This window comes from Nelumbo lutea, chromosome 7 (assembly GCF_056320005.1).
Source record: "Nelumbo lutea isolate HS-2025 chromosome 7, American lotus-T2T, whole genome shotgun sequence".
NCBI classification, from domain to species: Eukaryota; Viridiplantae; Streptophyta; class Magnoliopsida; order Proteales; family Nelumbonaceae; genus Nelumbo; species Nelumbo lutea.
In genome coordinates, this window is record NC_142690.1 from 27,955,018 (window position 1) to 27,976,416 (window position 21,399).

At 39.5% G+C, this 21,399-nt stretch overlaps 1 protein-coding gene across 2 annotated transcripts; it reads left to right on the forward strand.

Moving 5' to 3' along the window:
- Positions 1-698: 698 nt before the first annotated feature.
- Positions 699-21,067, forward strand: LOC148845864 (RAP domain-containing protein, chloroplastic-like). 2 transcript variants are annotated; one of them, XR_016102436.1, is made up of 4 exons: positions 699-2,947; positions 3,052-3,134; positions 5,246-5,472; positions 19,632-21,067. XR_016102436.1 is itself a non-coding variant. In XM_088955646.1 (3 exons), exons 1-3 carry the CDS (start codon positions 1,171-1,173, stop codon positions 5,336-5,338), a joined length of 1,953 nt encoding a protein of 650 aa, XP_088811772.1. In that variant the 5' UTR covers positions 699-1,170; the 3' UTR covers positions 5,339-5,525. The 2 variants fall into 2 exon arrangements, 1 of the variants encoding a protein (XP_088811772.1); XM_088955646.1 differs by lacking the exon at positions 19,632-21,067 and having other exon boundaries at positions 5,246-5,525.
- Positions 21,068-21,399: the final 332 nt, after the last annotated feature.

A 21,399-nucleotide genomic window follows, 5' to 3' on the forward strand; every position in this document is an offset into this window, starting at 1 on the left:
AATGTTTGTCGAGAGATGTCGGAGATTCAAAGCTCCGGTCATGTTGTACCGGCATCGGAGTTGGGCCTATCAAAGAATTCCGTCATGGCACCTGCAATGGCACTGACAACCAGCTTGACTATGGATCGTATTGTTGCATTTTGATCGAGGGATGTCGGAGATCCGAAGCTCCGGCCTTGTTGCATCGGCAACGGAGTTGGGCCTGTCTATGAATTCTTTTATGGCACATGAACAAAACAATCGTAAAAGATGAGACGTAATAGGGTCGGTACAACATTATCTGTTTAAAAAACTTTAAACAGTCGGATGAAAACCTTTTTCGAAATTATCTGATGGAATGCTAATGAAGGGGAGGGGTCATTGTCACTGACACCATAATACAACGAGTATTTGTGACAATAAACGTGACGCTATAGCCGTGATGTTGCAAAAGGGGGACAGTGACAAGGGGTAGTTTGGACATTTAAAAAATTATAAACAGTCGGGTGAATTTTTTTTTGTATTTAACTGTTAGAACGTTAACGAAAGGGGGTTTTTATCTAACGGCTAAAGTTTAGGGGTAATTTGTCGCAAAAAAAAATTAGAACGGGGATTTTGTCACTGAGCCCATAGTACAAGGGGTCTTTGTAATTTATCATATTTTTTTTATTCAAAAAATCCGATGAAGTATTGAATATGCAAACGTGGCAAGTGATGCTGCAACCAGACGGCTACATACGCTTATCCCGACCCGAACTTTTGGTAATCTCTTTGTCCTTCACTCTCCATGGGAGAAGATACCACCAGTCCACTACCTTCTCCGTGTATCCAATTGCTCGTTCATGCAGTGAAACAAGATAAGTGAGAGAGAGTGATCGAGGGATCAAAGCACCTCCTCTCCATTTCATCTCATATTTATGCAATGGCTAGAAATTCAATGCCAATATGTGGTAATAGTAAGACTTCTGCCGTTGTTTCGCAACTGTAGGAACTGGATTGCTTCTGGTTATGCGAGATTTTACCGTTGTTCTCTGTAACAACTGGATTCTTGTTCTTGGGTCATTTTTCTTTTTCTCTTTATTTCTCCAGAACTGATTATATTCCTTCATGGGTGTGAGAGGAGAGTCTTTTCTTTGAGCTAGTCCCCAGTGGTTCTGAGTCCTTCAAGTTGTCGTTTCTCTCTTCGTAAAAATGGATGGGTTGTTTAATACATTTGTGCCTCAGAGATGCTTGCAGACGCTGAATTTTGCTCAAAAAAGACTTCAGAAGCTTCCAATAACGAAATTGGGATATGGGCTTTCTTATAGGAAACTCGAGCTGGGTTTTCTCGGAAGGAATTGCAGAAACATAAGATGGAATGTTTCGGTTGGTGTTAAAAGTGTAGAGGAGGATCAGCAAGAGCATGACATGGACTGGGAGTTGGAATTTGTTGGGGAGCTCGATCCATTAGGGTTCCAGCCCCCTAAGAAGAGAAACCGTCAAAAGTCGAAATTGCTCGATGATACCGAAGGGATGGATTGGTGTGTGAGGGCAAGGAAGGTTGCATTGAAATCCATTGAGGCACGTGGCTTGACTCATACCATGGAAGATTTAATTACTGCTAAGAAGAAGAAGAACAAGAACAAGAACAAGCGGAGCAACACAGAGAAGATCAGTACTAGAAGCAAGATAGCAGAAGAATATTCAGATGAAGAATTTGATATGGGGGATATGGACCCTGCAGATGGTACCGGCCACCTTAGAAGGACAGTGAGTATGCTTGCAGGTGGTATGTTCGAAGAAAGGAAGGAGAAAGCAAGGGATGCTTTTGTGCAAAGGCTCTCCCAGTTCTCTGGACCCTCTGATAGGAAGAAAGAAGTAACCTTGAATAAAGCAATTATAGAAGCACAGACTGCAGAAGAAGTACTGGAAGTATCTACTGAGACAATCTTAGCAGTGGGGAAAGGATTGAACCCATCCCCTCTCACCCCTTTGAACATTGCAACTGCCCTTCACCGAATTGCTAAAAACATGGAGAGCGTCTGTATGATAAGAAGTCATAGGTTGGCATTTGCTCGTCAAAGAGGGATGTCTATGCTTGTGGCCATCGCGATGGCAGCATTACCCGAATGCTCTGCTCAGGGTATCTCCAATATTGCCTGGGCATTGTCAAAGATAGGGGGTGAGCTACTATATATGTCAGAAATGGATAGAGTTGCAGAAGTGGCAGTAACCAAAGTTGAGGACTTCAATTCACAAAATGTTGCTAATCTAGCAGGTGCATTTGCTTCAATGCAGCACTCTGCTTCAGAACTCTTTTCAGAATTATCCAGAAGGGCATCAGATATAATTCATACTTTTTCCGAGCAAGAGCTTGCTCAGGTTTTGTGGGCCTTTGCTTCTCTTTATGAGCCAGCAGACCTTTTAATGAATTCCCTTGATGATGCTTTTGGAAATGCAGCCAATTTCAAATACTTCTTGGAAGGAGAAAGAAGCCTGGAAAGCATGGAGGATCTTACCTTGGAGGAGTCTTTAGATTCTCCTGTACTCAATTTTACTAGGGATCAACTTGGTAATATAGCATGGTCTTATGCTGTTCTTGGACAAATGGATAGGGTTTTCTTCTCCAATTTGTGGAAGACTCTAAGCCAATTTGAGGAGCAAAGGATTTCAGAGCTGTATAGGGAGGATATCATGTTCGCTTCTCAGGTTCATCTTGTGAACCAGTGTTTGAAGCTTGAATACCCACAGCTTGACTTATCTTTGAAGTCTAACCTGAAGGAGAAAATTGTACAGATTGGGAAAACTAAGAGGTTTAATCAGAAAACAACTTCTTCATTCCAAAAGGAAGTGGCTCGCCTTCTTGTCAGCACGGGCTTTGATTGGGTTAGAGAATATGCTGTAGATGGATATACCTTGGATGCAGTCTTGGTTGATCAAAAGGTTGCTCTGGAGATTGATGGACCGACTCACTTCTCACGGAATTCTGGTGTTCTCTTTTTACCTAAATATTTTCATAGCTTAAGCTTTAGCAGTTTTGCTGATTTTTCTCTGAACATTGTTTTTATCCTTTTATCTCCATTGACCCTGCAGGGACCCCCTTAGGTCACACCATGCTGAAGCGCCAGTATATTACTGCTGCTGGTTGGAAATTAGTGTCTTTGTCTTATCGAGAAGTAAGTTCCAAAAAGGAAATGCTTTAACATCTTTAATAATGTTTAAGACACCTAGATACTGTTAATACACAAACTGGATATGGAAAAAGGAGGCATGAATCTCTATTTCTGGAGATCCAGAAAAATGAGTATGGATACAAGTATACATTTACTATGTTGATGTCATGTTATATATTCATTTTTCTAGAACTAAGTATCATTTTCCAATACTTCTAAAGACCATTGTTCAATGTTGGTCCCAGCCATCTGGGGTCTTGGGAAGGGTAGATTGGATATGGTCCTAACCTTTGGCAGCACAAAGGGGCCTCTTGCAGAATCAAACCTGTGTATTGTCTTTTTTTTTTTTATCAATAATCTTCATTTTTTTATTGCTTTCTCCCCACCCCTTGTTTTGCTAAAGCATCAGCCACACTATTAGCTGACCTTTATGTCCATTGGAAACTCACTTGCACCCTCCTAGTTGGATTGTGCTAAGATGTTTAGTAGGAAATGAAGATACAGAACAAGACCATTAAATGAGAATGAGGAAGATGAGTATGAAGTTAAAGGGGAAGAGAATCTAGAGGATGAAGTTACATTGGATGAAACACATATAGTAGAGAGTTAGTGGAGGTGGGTAAAACACTGGGTTTATTCTTCTTGAGAAGGGGGGGGGGGGGAAGAAGTTGCAAGGAAGATGTTAAAGAGCTGGAGATGTTTAAACTTCACTGTATAACCTGTTATTTCTGATTGTTCAATAAAAATTACTATTACTTATTAAAAAAGAGCTCTAGGAGAGGGATAGAGAGGAAAAGAAGCTGGTTCATGATGAGGATGGTTTTAATTTAGGGGCAGGGGGATTTGGTGGAGTGGTTGATAGAGAAGGGTGTGGGGGAGTAGAATTCAAGACTATTGAAAAGAATGTTGTGTTGGAGTTTGACAGCATTAATGATAGTGTTAAAGCTGTTAAAGAGGTTAAGAAGAATCCTAATGCAGTAAAGTGTTTTAAAAGATTAAGTGTTAGCAATCTTTCTGATTTCAAAAGTGTTTGCCAGATTGAGAGGAATTATGTTTGGCATAGGGCCTACCAAGAAGGTGAAAAAAGCTAGAAATTTTTAAGAAGAGAGGTGGCAAACTTACGCCGTTGATTCTCTAGCATTCAAGTAATTGGGTTTGAGGCTGGGTTGGGGTTTGGAAGTGTGATTGTAAGGCCTGAATAGGTAGTTGCTGATGTTTTTGCGGATGTGGTCAAGGTCTGAATGGTGGTTTTGTTTTGTAGGCGTTTAGGAGGGGCAGGGTTTGAAATCTTGCTCTCAGTGGGGTAGTGTTTTTTTTACCTTTTTTGGTTTGGGGTGAAGCTGATGTGGGTCTTGCTGCTGTTCAGTTGGGGTTGAGTTCCTTTGTGTTTGTCCTAAGGTGTAAAACCAATAAAAGTACAAAAGTGCCCCTATTGAGTTATATGTCAATATCACTAAAATCCCCATCAAGTGGAACATAGATATCTGTTCTCACTTAGGCATTTAAAAACACCCAAGGAACTGTTTCCCCCTCCCCCCTCCACACACATACACACACACACACACTATACACAACACACTTACAGCCAGCTTGGGAACATTGCTGTGGATATTGTAATGAAGTTTGTTCTTTAACTAAGGAAAATCATAACTGGTGTCTGTTTTTTTTACTTCAAAAACCTAGATAGAAAGTCCAAATTATTTAAGCATGGAGATAAAGAGCTAAATATGAGGAATCGTTTTTGATTTCTGCCCATAAAATGGAAAATTTATATATTATGAGCCTTTTATGTCATTACATCCTCTACATGTGGGAGAAGTATCTTCAGTGAGAATATGTTATTAATAAGTTTTAGACAGCTTGTAGATGTAACAAATATAAATTTCATAGCTTGAATGATAATTATTGTAGTTAATACCGATGAGCTATGAGGGAGAGGCTGGTGATGCCTTTACTTCAAATTTTACCCACCCAGGTATTGAATAAGCATGGACTATTTGATCAGTGGGTGACATCTTGGATTGGTAGCTCTTGTTGTACATATTAATTCTCAGTATTCTTCTATTTATATTATGGCTGATGTTGTGAGTTTCTTATTGTTATCATTCTTACAGTGGGAGGAGCTTCAAGGTGAATTCGAGCAGCTGAACTACTTAAGGAAAATTCTTGATGACCATATAGGCAAACACCATCAAAATGTTATATAAATACAAAATATAGAGGAGGTAGAAGTATTGATAGTTGATCCAATGAAATCAAGGAATATGTAGAGGGTCCAACCACTATAATCAAATTGCTACGTCAAATGTGTTAGTCATTGAAAGGAGTTGGTTAGAAAGGAGTAAATTCTTTTACCCAAATATCTGATTCAAATAATTATTTGTTTCTTCTCAAGTCTCCTACTCTTGCTCAAATATTCATTTCTTCATTTATTTCAATGTAATGTATGGTTCTGGAAGCATCAAGTTCGCAAAAATTTTGTGGTTGCATTAAATTTGGTGAAGTATTTCCATTTCTAGTGTATTGCCCTTGCCAAGTAAAAATCAAACTTTAGACTGATAAACAATACTGACTTAGAAAAGCTAGAGATTTTATAGGGATGATGGATTTTACTTTTCTTACTTTGGAATGAAGTATCTATTTTGTAAGAGGCCAAGCTTTGGAACCTCTAGATTGAACTAAAATCCCATTCACTGTAGCAACTCCAAATCCTTGAAGAGAGAGTAATTCTGGATACCTAATATGGCCCTCACTCCCTTAAAATATGCTGTAAACTACTTTAGATTTTGTATTTTCTTAACATGGTTGCTTTCTGTATCTGTGCAAGCTAATGTTGGCTTCCTTAGAAGGGGGGGGGGTCATTTTTCTGTAAAAAGATGTTGGACTCTCTTTTCCAAATTAATGGTTGGTCCTTAACTTCTCTGCAATGTCTGTTTTCTCTTTATGTCTGATTCTTCATGAAGTCCATGGGTCGCATGATCTTCCTTGTTTGGCTGGTTAGACTCCAATGAAAGAGTTAGAATCAGGTAGTGAAACTCTTTCCTTACCCCATCTTTTCTTTCAAAAGTCATCGTTGAAGCATCAAAAAGCTTGTGTCATTGAAATCAACTTGTCCTTTTGCAACCTTGTGGCACCGATTTATGTCAGTAGGCCTGTATAAGATGCATCAATGATATTTGGTTTACAAAGTTTCTGTTTTCTTGGTAAACACACAACAGAGTATCAGAACAGTGAGAGAAGAGAAGGGAGAAGGGAGAAGAGAGAAGAGAGAAGAGAGAAGAGAGAAGAGAGAAGAGAGAAAAGTTTTGGAGTCAAAAAACATAAGCTGGTGGCATCATCCTTTTTGTTATTTATATTAGGGCGACTCACTTTAAAATAAAAGAAGGTAAAATTACATATGTGCCCCTGCGGCACTAAACTAAAGAAAAGACTAACATATTCAACACTCCCCCTCAAGTTGGGACATAGATATCAATCATGCCCAACTTGTCACATAAGTCATCGTGCCGCGAGTGATGTAAGCCTTTCGTAAATATGTCTGCAAGTTAGATTGAAGGAAGATTACTTGGAAAGGAATTTTCAGAAGAAGGGATTGCCTAGTGAGGAAGGAGAGGGGGCTGAAATAGAAGAAGATAAGAGGACATAATTGAATTCTGAAACAGGAAGAGATTATCAAAAGGTTGACCTTGGGGTGGGAAAGGAAGTAGTTAAAACATACCAAAGGAAACCCGAGGAAAAAAAAGAGGAGAAAAGGGAGCATAGAAAGAAGGAAAGGATTGAGGTGCAATGACTAATATCCGACATTGAGGCTGATATTGAGTTTAGTGGAAGGGGAGAGAGGAGGAAGAACTCTAGGTAAGGAGTTGACTTCAGAATGGACTTTATTGAAAGTGTGTCCATGAGAATTATCAGTTGGAATGTGAGAGGCTTGGGGAGTGCTAGGAAAAGGAGGGTAATAAAGGATTTATTCACAAGAGAGAAGCCTGACATTGTGATAGTGCAAGAAAAGAAGCTCTCTGAATTGGATAGAAGATGGGTAAGAGGATTTTGGAGGATTAGGGGTGTTAGTTGGTCCTCGGCTCCATCCTGGGGTGCCTTGGGAGGAATTGTCACCGTATGGAAGAATGGGGTAGTGGAAGCAGTGGAGAAGCTAGTGGGTAGATACTCGATCTCCATTAAATTCAAGAATGTAGATGATGGATTTTGTTGGGTGTTGACCAATGTGTACGACCCTAATTCCTACAGAGAAAGAAATGAATTGTGGGAGGAATTGTATGCAATTCGGGGTTTATGGGATGGACCTTGGTGTCTGGGAGGGGATTTTAATGTCACAAGATACTTAGAGGAATCTAGCAATCATGTCCAGTCAATTACAAATTTACAACAAGTATGAGGAAATTTATTGGGTTTATAGAAGATTGCGAGCTAAAAGAAATTCCACTGCTGCAAGCTAGATTCACAACTTTCAAGATAATCCGCTGTGTTCAAAGCTGGATAGGTTTCTATTCAACTTAGAATGGGAAAACTACTGGGGGAACTTGGTCTCTAGAGCTTTGCCTAGGGTCACATCAAACCATTGTCCCATCAAGATTGGTGTGGAATCCCTAGTTAGTGGACCTAAACCATTTAGGTTTTAGAATATGTGGTTAACTCATCCTGGGTTTGAAAGCATAGTGAAGGATTGCTGGAAGAGGAGTTAAGGGGAATAAAGTGGAAATGAATTAAATTTCATCAGAAGTTGAAGAGACTGAGAGTCAAATTGAAGGAGTGGAATAAAGATCACTTTGGTAGGGTGGAGGAACAAAAGTTGAGCTTGTCACACAAATTGAAAAATTGGATGAAAAGGAAGCCCAAGGGTTGTTGAGTGAACAAGATAGAGAATCAAGAAGACAATTGAAGAAGGACCTAGAAGAGGTTTTACTCAGAGAAGGGATTTGCTAGAGGCAGAAGTCAAGGCACAAGCGGATTAAAGAGGGGGATGGGAATACTAGGTTCTTTCATGAGCTGGCAAATGGTAGAAGGAGGAAGAAATTAGTAGCTAGACTAGAAATAGAAGGGCAGGTAGTTACCAACCAAGAGGATATAGCCAGGACCCTTGTAAATCATTTTAAATCCATCTATAGTAGGTCTTTGAATGAGAAGGTGACTTTGGAAGGTTTGGAATGGCCGAGATTAGAGGAAGAAAAAGCAAGGTGGTTAGAAAGGAATATTGAAGAAGAGGAGATTAGGAGGGCAATGTTTATGATGGATAGATCTAAGGTGTCAGGTCCCGACGGATTTACTATGGCTTTCTACCAAGATTGCTGGGACATCTTGAAAGAAGATTTTTGTGATGCTTTTGAGGATTTTTTAGAGAATCATATAGTAAGTCCGGGAGCCAATGCCACTTTCTTGGCCTTAGTCCCTAAGAAATCAGATGCTATCCAACCTAAGGACTTCAGGCCAATTAGTTTTGTAACTAGCATTTACAAAATCTTGACTAAGGTGTTGTCTTTGAGGCTTAAAGAAATTCTCCCATCCTTAATAAGCCAAGCACAAGGAGCCTTTGTACAAGGGAGAGAGATAGCATATCAGATCCTAATTGCTAATGAGTGCGTGGAGGATATGAGAAGATCTAAAAGAAGAGGCTTTGTCTGTAAGTTGGATTTACAAAAGGCCTATGATTTGGTGGATTGACACTTTTTGGTAGAAGTATTGAGAAATTGTAGATTCGGGAATAAATGGTGTAGTTGGATTTATGGATGTATCAGTTCCTGCCATTACTCTGTCTTGGCTAATGGAATGGTGAAGGACTTCTTCCCAGCCTGTAGAGGTATCAGGCAAGGGGGCCCTCTATCACCCTTCCTCTTCACTCTAATAGCAGAGGTGCTTAGTAGAATGATCTCAAAGGCTGATTGAGAAGATGTGATTAAAGGGTGGAGAATAGGGAGGGATGGTATTCCGGTCACCCATCTCCAATTTGCAGATGATATTCTGATTTTCTGTGATGGGGATGATATTGAGAGAGTGAGGAATTTCAAGGAATTGGTTAGAAGCTTTGAGAGGTTGTCAAATTTGAGTGTCAACTTCGAAAAGAGTTGTGTAGCTGGTGTTAACTTGGAGGATAGGGAGGTGGAGTTTATAGCAAGAAGTTTAGGTTGTTCTATCTCGTCTTGGCCTATGACCTACTTGGGCCTTCCGTTAGGGGCAAACCCTAGGGAGAGTAGCTTTTGGTGTCCAGTGGTAGAGAGGTTCCAAAAGAAGTTAACTTCGTGGAGGAAAAACTACTTATCCTTGGGGGGTAGAATCACGTTGATAAGAGCCACACTTGCTAACTTACCAACCTATTTCCTATCTATGTTTAGGATACCACCTAGGGAAGCTAAGAAGCTAGAGAAGTTGATGAGAGACTTTCTTTGGGAGCCAGGGGAGGGTAAAAAGGATCACTTGATAAAATGGGAGGTGGTTTGCTGGAATAAAGAGGAAGGGGGTTTGGGGTTAGGGAATTTGATTAAAAAAAATAAAGCATTGCTGGGGAAGTGGCTATAGAGGTGGCCAGTGGAGAGAGAGAGAGAGACTTTGGCATGAGGTGGTGGGTAGTATTCATGGCCGCTCAGAAAATGGATGGGATGCTAGAGTATCACAGCGGGAAACCTTGGCAACACCTTGGAAAGCTATTCATGGCATTCTTCCTTAATTCCTCATTTTTGTTAGGTATGATGTTTGCAATGGTAATTCATTCCTATTTTGGGAGGATACTTGGATGGGAGAGGTTCCATTGAAGGACCTTTTCCCTTCTTTGTTCTCTGTTTCTAGGTACAAAAAGCATGTTGTGCCAAAGTTTTTTTCCATTATGAATAACCCATTAACACCAAACTGGGACTTTGGGTTTCGTAGAGGTTTAAGGGAAGAGGAAATTGTGTCTCTCACAAATCTGCTAAGTCTACTTGATACGGTATGTTTGGACCCTTCTGAACATGATACTCGGATTTGGACACCCCAGCGGAGTGGATCCTTTCATGCACTACTTTTTTTTTTAAATCCATTACTCAGTCTACCCCCAACCAGCCTTTCCCTTTTAAGGAAATTTGGTGCAGGCCTATTCCCCCTAAGGTTATGGCTTTTTGTTGGGAAGTGTATTATAGGAAAATAAACACCTTTGACACTCTACAAAAGAGAAGACCTTTTCTCTACCTCTCACCCTCTTGGTGTATTCTTTGCAGGTCACGTGGTGAGGACTGTAACCATACGATATCTTGTTCATTTACTGCAGAGTTATGAGAGTGGCTCTTCTCATTGTTTGGGTGCAGGTTGGTTAGGCCAGCAGATGCAAGTTTGTCCTTTGATCCTGCTTTCTTCCCTTGGCGGCATAGAAGAGGAAGAATCATGTGGAGGTGTGCAAGAGCAGCGTTGATTTGGTTGGTGTGGGAAGAAAGGAATGCCAGAATTTTCCAAGAGAAGGAGAGAAGCCTAGAAGAGATGAATGAGTGCATTCTAAATAGGGTGATCTTATGGCTAAAATCACTGAATTTATTCCATCAATTCTCATTCAATGATGTGTGGAGGAATTGGTTAGTAGTGGCTAATTGTTCATCCAAAAAAACTAAAGTAAGCATGGCTTGGGAACCCCCTCCTGAAAGATTCTTGAAGCTGAATTTCGATGGGAGCAGTCTTGGTAATCTTGGTCCGTTAGGGGTGGGAGGGGTATAGAGGAATGAGAGTGGGAATGTGGTCCTTATTTTCTCAGGACCCATAGGAGTTGGAAACTCTACTAGAGCGGAACTTGCTGCCGCTATCCAGGGAGTACAATTAGCAGTGCAGATAGGTGTGGAACAGATGATAATAGAAGGGGACTCCAACGTAGTAGTGGGCTGGCTACGAAATCCGGAATCTGTAGTGTGGTGTTTTAAGAATGAAATTAAAAAGTTCAATTGCCTAACAAGAAGCTTGATTGTAAGAATACAATGGGTGGGGAGGTCGGCAAACTCTCTGGCTGATGGTCTTGCAAAGCAAGGGGTAGATAGGGAAAGTTTGTATTGGGCTCAATTGTAGACTGAACCTGTCTTCTATCTTTTGTCTTTATTCCTACTGGTAGGAGAGGATGCAGCTCGTGCCTCTCCAAAGGAAGCTTGTAACTGCACTAGTTTTATTAAGGAAAATTATCCTTTTTAATTATAAAGAAAATGTCTGCAAGTTGCTCTTTAGAACTAACATGCAGTAGGTTGTAAGTGGGTATACACTGTTAAGTATTTTCTTGATGATAGTGTAGAGCAGTTGAAAGCTCGCCTGGTTGTCAAGGGATATTCCCAAATGTATGGTATTGAGTACACTGAGACCTTCTCTCTGGTTGCTCAAATTGGTCCAATCCGTGTCTTGATATCTCTAGCTGCTATGTACGGTTGGCCTTTGCTTCAGCTTGACATCAAGAATGCCTTCTTACATGGTGATCTCCTTGAGGATGTCTATATGGAGCAACCGCTAAGGTTCGTTGCTTAGGGGGAGGATGGTGGTAAGGTGTGTAGACTAAAGAAGGACTTTTATGGACTGAAACAGTTCCCCAGTGTGTGATTTGGTAGATTCAGTGAAGTGATGAAGAAGTTTGGCATGAAACAGTGTAAGGTTGATCACTCAGTATTCGGCTATGATTCACATTTTGTGAAGATTTTATTGGTGGTTTATATAGATGACATTGTTATTAATGGCAGTGACAGGTTGGGAATTGATAGGCTGAAAACCTTTCTACACTAGCACTTCCAAACAAAGGACCTTGGGAAATTGAAATATTTCTTGGGGATAGAAGTAGCAAGGTTGAAGCAAGGTATTAACCTGTGTCAGAGGAAGTATGCACTTGATTTGCTGGTGGAGACATGATTGTTATGTGCCAAACCAGTTGAAACACCTATGGAACTAAATACCAAATTGAGTAGTGATGTGGATGAGGAGTTCGAGGACCCTGGAAGGTATAGGAGGTTGGTGGGCAAGCTAAACTACCTAACCATTACACGACTAGATATTTCATGTGCAGTTGGTGTGGTGAGTCAGTTTATGCAAAATCCTAGGGTTCCACATTGGGATGTTGTTCTAAGGATTGTAGGTATTTGAAGGGAGTTCCTGGTTGTGGCTTGTTATACAAGAGTGGAGGAAACCTTGAAATAGAAGGATACACCGGTGCTGATTGGGCTGGTTCTATATCTGTCATAAGGTCCATTACAGGTTATTGTACTTTTCTTGGAGGCAATCTGGTGATATGGAAGAATAAAAAGTAAACGATGGTAGCAAGAAGCAGTGCAGAAACTGAATACAGACCCATGACACATACAACTTGTGAACTAGTGTGGTTGAGAAATCTTCTAAAGAGATGGGGTACTTGATTGACACTTTGATGAAACTTTATTGTGACAACCAGGCTGCAGTCCATATCTCTTCTAATCCAGTTTTTCATGAAAGAACAAAACATATAGAAATTGATTGTCACTTTGTGAGAGAGAAGGTGCTTAGTGGAGTAATAAACACTTTATATGTTAACACAAGAAGTCAATGGACAGATTTGTTCACCAAAGGGTTGAGTCGGGCAAGAGTGGACTATATTTGTAACAAGCTGGGACTATATGATATATACTCACCAGCTTGAGGGGGTGTGTTAGTGTCGACTGTATAAGGGTAGTTCAGTCTTTTTATCTATGTTTGGTGTGAGGTGCAACTACTTAAGTGATGTGTCCCATACTTAAGTAGGGGCATAACAGGCTTTTTGTTTTTATTATAGAAAACTATAACTAAAACCTGACTGGCTAGAGAGAGTGAATTCTCTAGTTTAAACCAGACTTTTCTTCTCTTCTCTTCTCTTCTTTTCTCTTCTTCTTTATACTCTCTTCTCTCTTCTATCTCTTTCTATTGTTATTCTTAAACTAATTCTGGTACAGATCTGAATTCTATCAAGCATAATGCCATTGTTCTGAATATGTAGATTTAGCCTGCTTTGCTCCCATATCTCATGAGCTGTTTCTGCCCACATGAAGGTCTTTCTCACTTGTGACAGCATGAACAATAACAACCATGACATCATCATGTTGTTTTCCTGGTTCCACCTATCATGTTCTACACCTCCAGACTCTGGTTCTTTAACTCTACCATTGATATACCCCACTTTCCCTCTTGCAGTTATGTAAAGCTTGATTCCCCTTGACCATCCTAGGTAATTTAGATCATCAAAGGGAATCACAGCCATGGGAAAATTCATGTCAAAACCTCCACTCATTCCATTCTGACTAGAGGTCACACTAGACATATCAGAATCCTCAAAAGACATGGTACTTGCTCTCAGTTCGGTCAATTTAGTTAAGGTACTAATTCTCAGTTCAGTCAAGATATTAAAAACTTAGTCCAGTCACAGTTCTAGGCACAACTTAGTTCTTGTTCTCACACAGCATAATCAAATGTGACCACACAACATCACTTGTTCTCAGATTTACCACACTACTGAACCAGTTCAGATAAAAAAATATCAGTATCAGGTCTGACCAGTCCCTTCAAGCAATAATTCACCAATTATTTTTTTGCCACACAACCACTGCAGTTTAATAGGAATGAAGAAAAAACTGCAGTTACAGAACATGCAGACCTGAACAGCTCACTTTCATGGCACAAAGAAGGATCACTTGATCCACATAGGCAGAGAAGAAACACTTTCACAGCAGCCACAGGTCAGTAGACCTACATAACCCACTCACCTGGGTACAGAAGGATCAATCGATCCCCAGAGTTGAGAAAAGAAATTGGGAACACCCTTCACAGCATTTGGCTTCCCTTCCCTTGGTGTTTTCTGGGCCCACGACCAAGAGGGAAGAGGAAGAACAATACAGCAAGTCTCCTCATGTCAACCAGATGTGCCTTTTCTTTGGATTCAATCCACAATAGACAAAAGAAGAAAGAAAAAAAAAATTGGAGGAAGAAAAGGACTGATTGCACTGCTCCTAAACCCAGATCTGTTGCTCTGATACCATGCTTTCTTGGTAAATACACAGCAGAGTATCAGAACAGTGAGAGAAGAGAAGGGAGAAGAGAGAAAAGTTTTGGAGTAAAAAAACATAAGCTGGTGGCGCCAGCCTTTTTGTTATTTATATTAGGGCGACTCACTTTAAAATAAAAGAACGTAAAATTACATATGCTCCCTGTGGCACTAAACTAAAGAAAAGGTTAACATATTCAACAGTTTCCATACATAAAAGGTAAATGCCATTGAAATATGGAAACCATTGAAATGTTTTTTTTGGAAATCAAAACAACTTCTTGGAATGAGGCTTGCCTATTTTAAATGATAATTTTATGTACTTTTGATTGCTCTATGATACCTGCCGTCTCCTGTTGCAACTTTTTTACTAAGAAGCAAGTGACCAAATATTTTTCTCTGGGTCTTCTAGATGGCTTTCTTGTGATTTATTTTTTTTTAATATTCTTTTATATATAGGTATATGCACTGCAAAGATGCACCCCTCTTTTTAGAATATTGTCTATTAATCTAATTTTGAATTGTGTATGGAGATTTCTATATAGCTCTAATCATTGTTCTTAAGCATACTTTGGTGGTTTTGGCGCTTTCCACAAAATTGGGTTGACACAGGTTTCTCCTTCCATTCAAGTAATGAATTTCTTCTAACGCTGTTAATTTGTTCTGTGTCTTTGGTTTCAATTGTTATTCCTACAAATTTGTATAGAGCAGTGTGTTGGGCTGTCAAGAAACATGTCCAAATTCATCAAAAAAAAAAAAAAAAAAGAACGTGTCCAAAAAATGAATGTGGCAGAAATGCATGAGTGAAAAAACTACAAGGAGTAGGGTCAGAAATGAACTTATTTGAAAGATCCTGAGAGTAGCTCCAATAGGTGATAAACTGAGGGACAGTAAATTAAGATGGTTTGGGCATGTAGATGAGGTGCCACGGCGTTTTCCTTTACGGACTGCAATGGGAAGATCAAGGTCATCAAAAGGGGTTGAAGGTTCAACAGGAGGGGGTGAAGGCTCAACAATGGAAGGTATCTCATCTGTAATGGAAGATGAAGGAACAGTGGTACTTGGATCTGGATCTACAGAAGGAATTGGGGCTGGCATGGACTACTGATGATGACCGAAATCATCACCGTATGTGATAAATTCTCAAATCCCAACACCTTTGACAACCCTCTCCATTACACCCCTCTTTAGTAACTGGAATAGGTAATGGAGTTTTTAATGAATGAATCCCCACCTCACTATGCTCCCCCTGAGAAGAAACCATAGGATAATTAGGTACGTCCTCAAAGAAAGTGACATCCATAGAGACAAACCTCCTTCCAGAAGTAGGTTCATAGCAGCAATATCCCTTTTGAGTTTGTGTATAACCAAGGAAAATGCATTTTGAGGCTTTATGATCAAATTTGGAACGATGAGGACCAAGGGTCTGAACAAAGCAAGTACAACCAAAGGTTTTAAGGGGAACGATGAACAACTCTTTATCAGGGTATAAAAGGGTGAATGGAGGTTTCATGCCAAGAACGTGTGAAGGAATTCAGTTGATGAGATATACGGCTGTATGAATGGCATCCCCCCCAGAAATGTATAGGCACATTGGAGTTAAACATGATGCTTCTAGCCACCTCCAATATGTGTTTATTCTTCTCTCAGCAACTCCATTCTGCTGAGTATGAGGACAAGTACTTTGATGGGTGATCCCATGGTCAAGGAAATATGAGGCTAATGGTTATGCAAAACACTCTTTTGCATTACTGGATCTGAAAATTTTGATTTTGATCCCAAACTGGGTTAAAATCATCTAATGGAAGATCCGGGTTAATGCAGGAACCTCATCTCGAGAACGCACAAGGTAAACTCAAGAAAACCGGGTATAGTCATCAACAAACAACAAAAAGTATCTGTACCCCCCCATAGCAGTGATATGATAAGGTCCCCAAACATCGGTATGCACCATTTCAAAAGGAATACTACTTCTTTTATTACTTAATGTATGTAATTCTACAATGCTTTGCAAGCTCACAACTTTCACATTTCAAGTTGGACATCTAGATAGGCTCAAACAAACTAGGTAACAAATTTTTCAAAGACTTAAAAGATAAATGACCCAACCGATTATGCCAAAGCATAACCTGACCAATAGATTGAGAAACAAAAGACCTCCTAACTTCACCATCTTCCCCATGTGAGCTCCCTCCAAGCAGGTAGATTCTATTTGTCTTATGGCCAATACCAATCACCTTCTTCGTCTCCAAGTCCTAAAATACACATCAGTTAGGAAAGAAAGTTGCTGAACAGTTTTGGGTTTTGGTAATGCTACTAACTAAAAGAAAATTAGTATTGAGTTTAGGAACATGCAAAACAGAAGACAAAGAAATTGAACTAGACAACTTGATGTCTCCCTTACCAGAGATGGGAACAAGAGAGCCATCAACAATAGACACTTTGTCTCTGCCAGAGGATAAGTAGTAGGTAGTGAACAGTGAGGACAAGCTAGTCATATGATCAGATGCACCTAAATCTATCACCCAACAAAGTTCAGTGTTACTTGGGGCTGGAGCATGATAAGCTGAGGCCCATGTACCTGAATGAGCAAAAGCTGAAATTGGAGTAGATGTTGTGACTAATGACTGAGACAAAGGTGCTGAATTACCAACTTCACTCTCCAACCGAGTCAGAGAAGCCCAAACATCAGCTAAGGTGCCTAGGGATGTGGCTCTTGTGCCCGATGAGGTTGTACTGTACTACTGTCAGTAGTAACCACCACATTGGCATTCCCCTTTTTATTTATGAGTTTTGCTAGAACTAGGTGTGGATGTAATTTCCAACAAGTGTCCTTGGTATGTTTTGGCTTTTTGCAATGTTCACATTACTAGGTCCCTCTTGTCTTCCTTCTTACTATCTCTTTCCTTATCACCCCAAACTTATGTTTAATTGCTGCCAAGGCTGATTCAAAAGGCTGATGCTGCAACATAACCTTTCTCTTACTCTCTTCACTGTGCACCAAGGAGTAGGCTTGTGATAAGGTTACACTGTCTCTCGTTAGAAGTTGCTGTCTCACAATGTCGTATTCAAAATTCAGACCAACTAGGAACTCAAACACCCTATTAGTTTCAACTTGCTTTCTGTAAGTCTATGCATCATTCTAATTTTCCCACTCAATTGTTTCTAGATGGTCAATTTCATGCCATAAGGATTTCAAATTTGAGAAGTAAACCAAGACCGGTTTCTCTCATTGCTTAAGATTATTTACTTCGCATTTCAGCTCATAAGCCCTAGCAACATTAAGGGGTTGGGAGTAGGTCTCTTTCATGATATCCCAAATTTCCTTGGCTGTTTTTGCCCACAAATAGTTTCGGCTGATGTGTGGCTGCATGGAGTTGCACAGCCATGTCAACCAAATAGTTCTCCTGAACCCATTTGGCATAGGTTTGGTCCTCCTTGATTGGTTCCTTCACATCCCCCAACAAATAATTTAGTTTCCCTCTACCCCCAATAGCCACCATGGCTGATTGGGCCCACTCCAAGTAATTTGATCCGTCAAACTTGACAGTGGTAATCTGAAAACTATTCTCAGGCATGTTACCAGAACCACCAGCCCCCAAAAAACTTTCCCCTTTGTTCTTAAACTCCATTACTGTCAGCCCTTCTCAGTTTATAGGTCAAAAACAGAACTTTTAGGACTCAAAAAAAGGTGAAATTACACCCAGAAAGGAGAAAACAGATTTGTTAATTCTCCAGAAAGTAGCACAACCAACTCTTGAATGATGAAACAGGTCTAAATATTGCCCTAGAATTGGCAACAAACAAAATCTTTAGTTCAGTCCTAGAAACCCTAAAACTGATCGTAGGTCAGAAAGAAACCCTAAAACATGATAAGAAAATTCAAGGTCTTCCAGCCGCACCTCCCAGACTGATAAAAAGAACACCCTTTTAGGTTCTATCTCAAGAAAAGATACCAACTTACCCAGAAAAATTCTGCCGCCACCTTCAATCCAAGGTCGAAACCCTAAAAACTGAGATTTCTTCCTCCTGATTCTTCCTGATCACTGAACACTCTCCAAGGTTCTACAAACTCTCGGGCAACAATTGCACACTGCCAGCAACCTCCAAGAACCAGCCGATGAACAAATCTCTGCCTAAATTTCCAACCCTAGGAAGTTCTTATGTAGTCAACCTTATTAGACTAGCATAAGAATCCCTAGGTTGGCTGGTTCTTGGAGGTTGCTGGCATGATTTCATCGGGTTAGTTTGCCTGTTCTCCAGCATGATTTCATGATGCAGACATGGAAACAAGGAAAAAATGCATGGTGAAAGAAATCAGTTTTCACCTTGTAAGAAGTGTAAATGCATTGGCAGATGGTCTAGCTAGGCAAGGGGTGAACAGAATATCTATCTTTTGGGCTGTTTTGTAATTGTTTCATGGTTAGGGATACATTGGGTAGTAAGGAGTTAAGATTTTTTAGCTCCTTACCTTGTAACTCTGGTTTTCTTAAGTATTAATAAAATTCATTGTTATTGATAAAAAAAAAGAAATCAGTTTTCACAATTCCTTATCAATGGTAATTTCATAATTGTCAGTTGATCAGGATTTTGGTTTATTTGAGTTTTTTGTTTTAATTATTATATAGTTGATTAGTGGTTTAGGGATAGGATGAACCGTCTTAAAGAGTCTTACTGTCTTGGTAGAGTGTTCTTAGAATTTTGGAAAGTTGAAGTTGGAATGAAGCTACTTTTCTCTGTCTATTTGTTCAGGATCTAAAACTTGTCTGTTTTGCTCGGTATTGTAAGACTCGGACTGGACATAAAACCATAATGCTTACTTGGTGATGGCTTTACTGGTTAACCAGAAAGTTAGCCTGTTCAGACCATGAAAGCCCTCATTTAACTGGGACCCAGAAAGGTCAATGGGTCACTGAGTAACCAATTCAACCTTTCTGGTGCAGTTCAAGTCTTACAGCGCTCGTTTTGCTTGACTTGAAAGGAGATTGAAATCATGTGAATCGTATGTGGGTCAGGAATGCTATGACCATTTTATTGCCAGGATATTAATGGGTTATGGGACAGTTGAGACTTTCTATTTTCTTTGAGTTATATTTGGAATAGCAATTTTGTTGGTTAATCCTGCTTTTCAGAGTTTATAAATACGTGCTTTTGTAAATAAGATAATGGAGAATGTGATTCTGAATAAGAATTTGAAATATTTCAAATATAAAACTTTATATTTTCCCTACTTCAGATTTGATTCTTTTTTTGAAGAAGGTATTGTATGATCAAAAAGAAAAATTATAAAAAACTAGCCCTGCCACAGCAAGATGCTGTGCCAAATCATGGTCAAGACTGCATCCATATGCTCTTTAATTATTACAAAACAGAGAATCAAAAATGAAGAAAGACTATACATCCATCTCAAATTTGATTTCTCTCCTTTTCATTAGGTGAAGATCGTAGGACCTATTCTATACTCATTGCAGTTGTAGTTTCTTGTTATTGTTAATTATTAAACTTTCTACTTTCAGGTGAGGTGGGTGGAGATGTTTCTCACTCAGTTGTTGCAATTCATACTGAAGAACTAAAGTGTGCTTCTGACACTGATTGTATCTTGCAATTCATAGAGAGGCTGTTGAAGATTTGAAACATGGGCAACCAGGGTTCGAATCTTAGAAACACAGCCTCTGTGCAGGGTAAGACTGTAAATCTGTCCCTCCCTAGACCCCGCATGGTGAGATCCTCATGCACTGGGCTTTCCTTTTAGTTAGATGAGGCCCCGTTAGGTGCATCTTTCCACGCAGGCTGTCGGCTGTTTAGAAGCCTGATAGCCTGCGTTTTGGTCTTTTCCTGTTTGGTTGGAAAAAGATCTGGTCGTTAAAAGATGCCTCCCCAAAAAGACGTGCGGAGCTTATTTTGGGCCATTTTCAGAAATCTCGAAATGGAGCTTTTCAACTTTTTTCATCGCATCTTTGTGCGGAAAGACGCATGAAAAGCCTTAATCAAACAGTCTTTACGCTGTTAAGATTTTAATGCAAAAGTTCACATTGTCTTTTGGCTGTCAGGCCTGTTGAAAGATTTTTCAAAAAAAAACTTACCAAATGGCACCTTAGTTGATGACAACAAGGTGGCTTTGCATTAGGGCTGTCAACTGGTCCAGTCTACCCAACAGAACTGAACCGGCTCTGGTTCTGTGGTCTTGTTTCGATTAATAGCTTGTGTCAGGTTCTTGTTCCAAACTTATTAAGACCTGAATTGATTATATAGTTAATAATATATAAAAGGTATCATGGTTTTTCTTATAATTTTTGTTCTATTTTATGTCTAAAAGGGTTAATTTCACTGACAATACAAAGATAATTTTGGTTAAAAACAATTGTTTTATGACTTTATCAATGTATAATCCCATTACTATTTTCTGTCATTTTTATTAAGGTTATATTATCAAAAATAAAGTTTTAAGTTGTTATTATCACGGCTAATTACAGATGTCAATATAATTGGGTCTAATCAATATCTGATTATCCCACTTAATAATTGGTTTGACAGTTCTACTTTGCATGCTCAATTGGGTCAGTGTGTCACCAGTCTTTGTTTGCCACTAAAAGATCATTTATGAGAATTGGGATATGCTCCTCACGGAGTGTGTCACCGGTATCGTAACTTTGCATGCTCAAGTGATGTGTGGCCAGGGCATGATGTGAGGTTGGTGTGAGACGCGCTGTGTGAGGAGCAGATCTGGACTCCATTTAAGAAGGCAAATGTTATGGAGGGTGTTTGGCACCAAATTGTTTTATAGGTGTTTTGTTTCATGTATTTCCCTTTTTGTTTTTATTTTTATTTTTATTTTTATTGCATTTCATTTCTTTTATTTTTTTCTTGAAAAAAAATGTTTGGTGGAGATGCATGCTGATGGGTGTAAATGATGGCTGTACTGCATCTCAAGCAAATTGTTAGCTTTTTCAAATTTCAATGTGCTACATTGCTTTGGTGATTCAAGAATCAAGAAGACGACGATTTAAGAAACACCCCCTTTTCATGGACTTCTAAGCATATATATTTAAAAAACAACTGCCACATCAGCAAAATTATATTGTTTTTGCTGATATTGATGCATACTTATAAACAGGCATATCGGGTGTTTTGATACAACAAAAATATTTTTTTTTTTAGTTTTTATTTTCAAAATTGTTCAGCAGGGTCAGTCTTGGGCCTGTCTATCCCCTGAAAATACCCAAATCCCCATACCCCCTTTACTTCCTGTATCAAAGCACCACCGATATGGCATATCGTATCGAA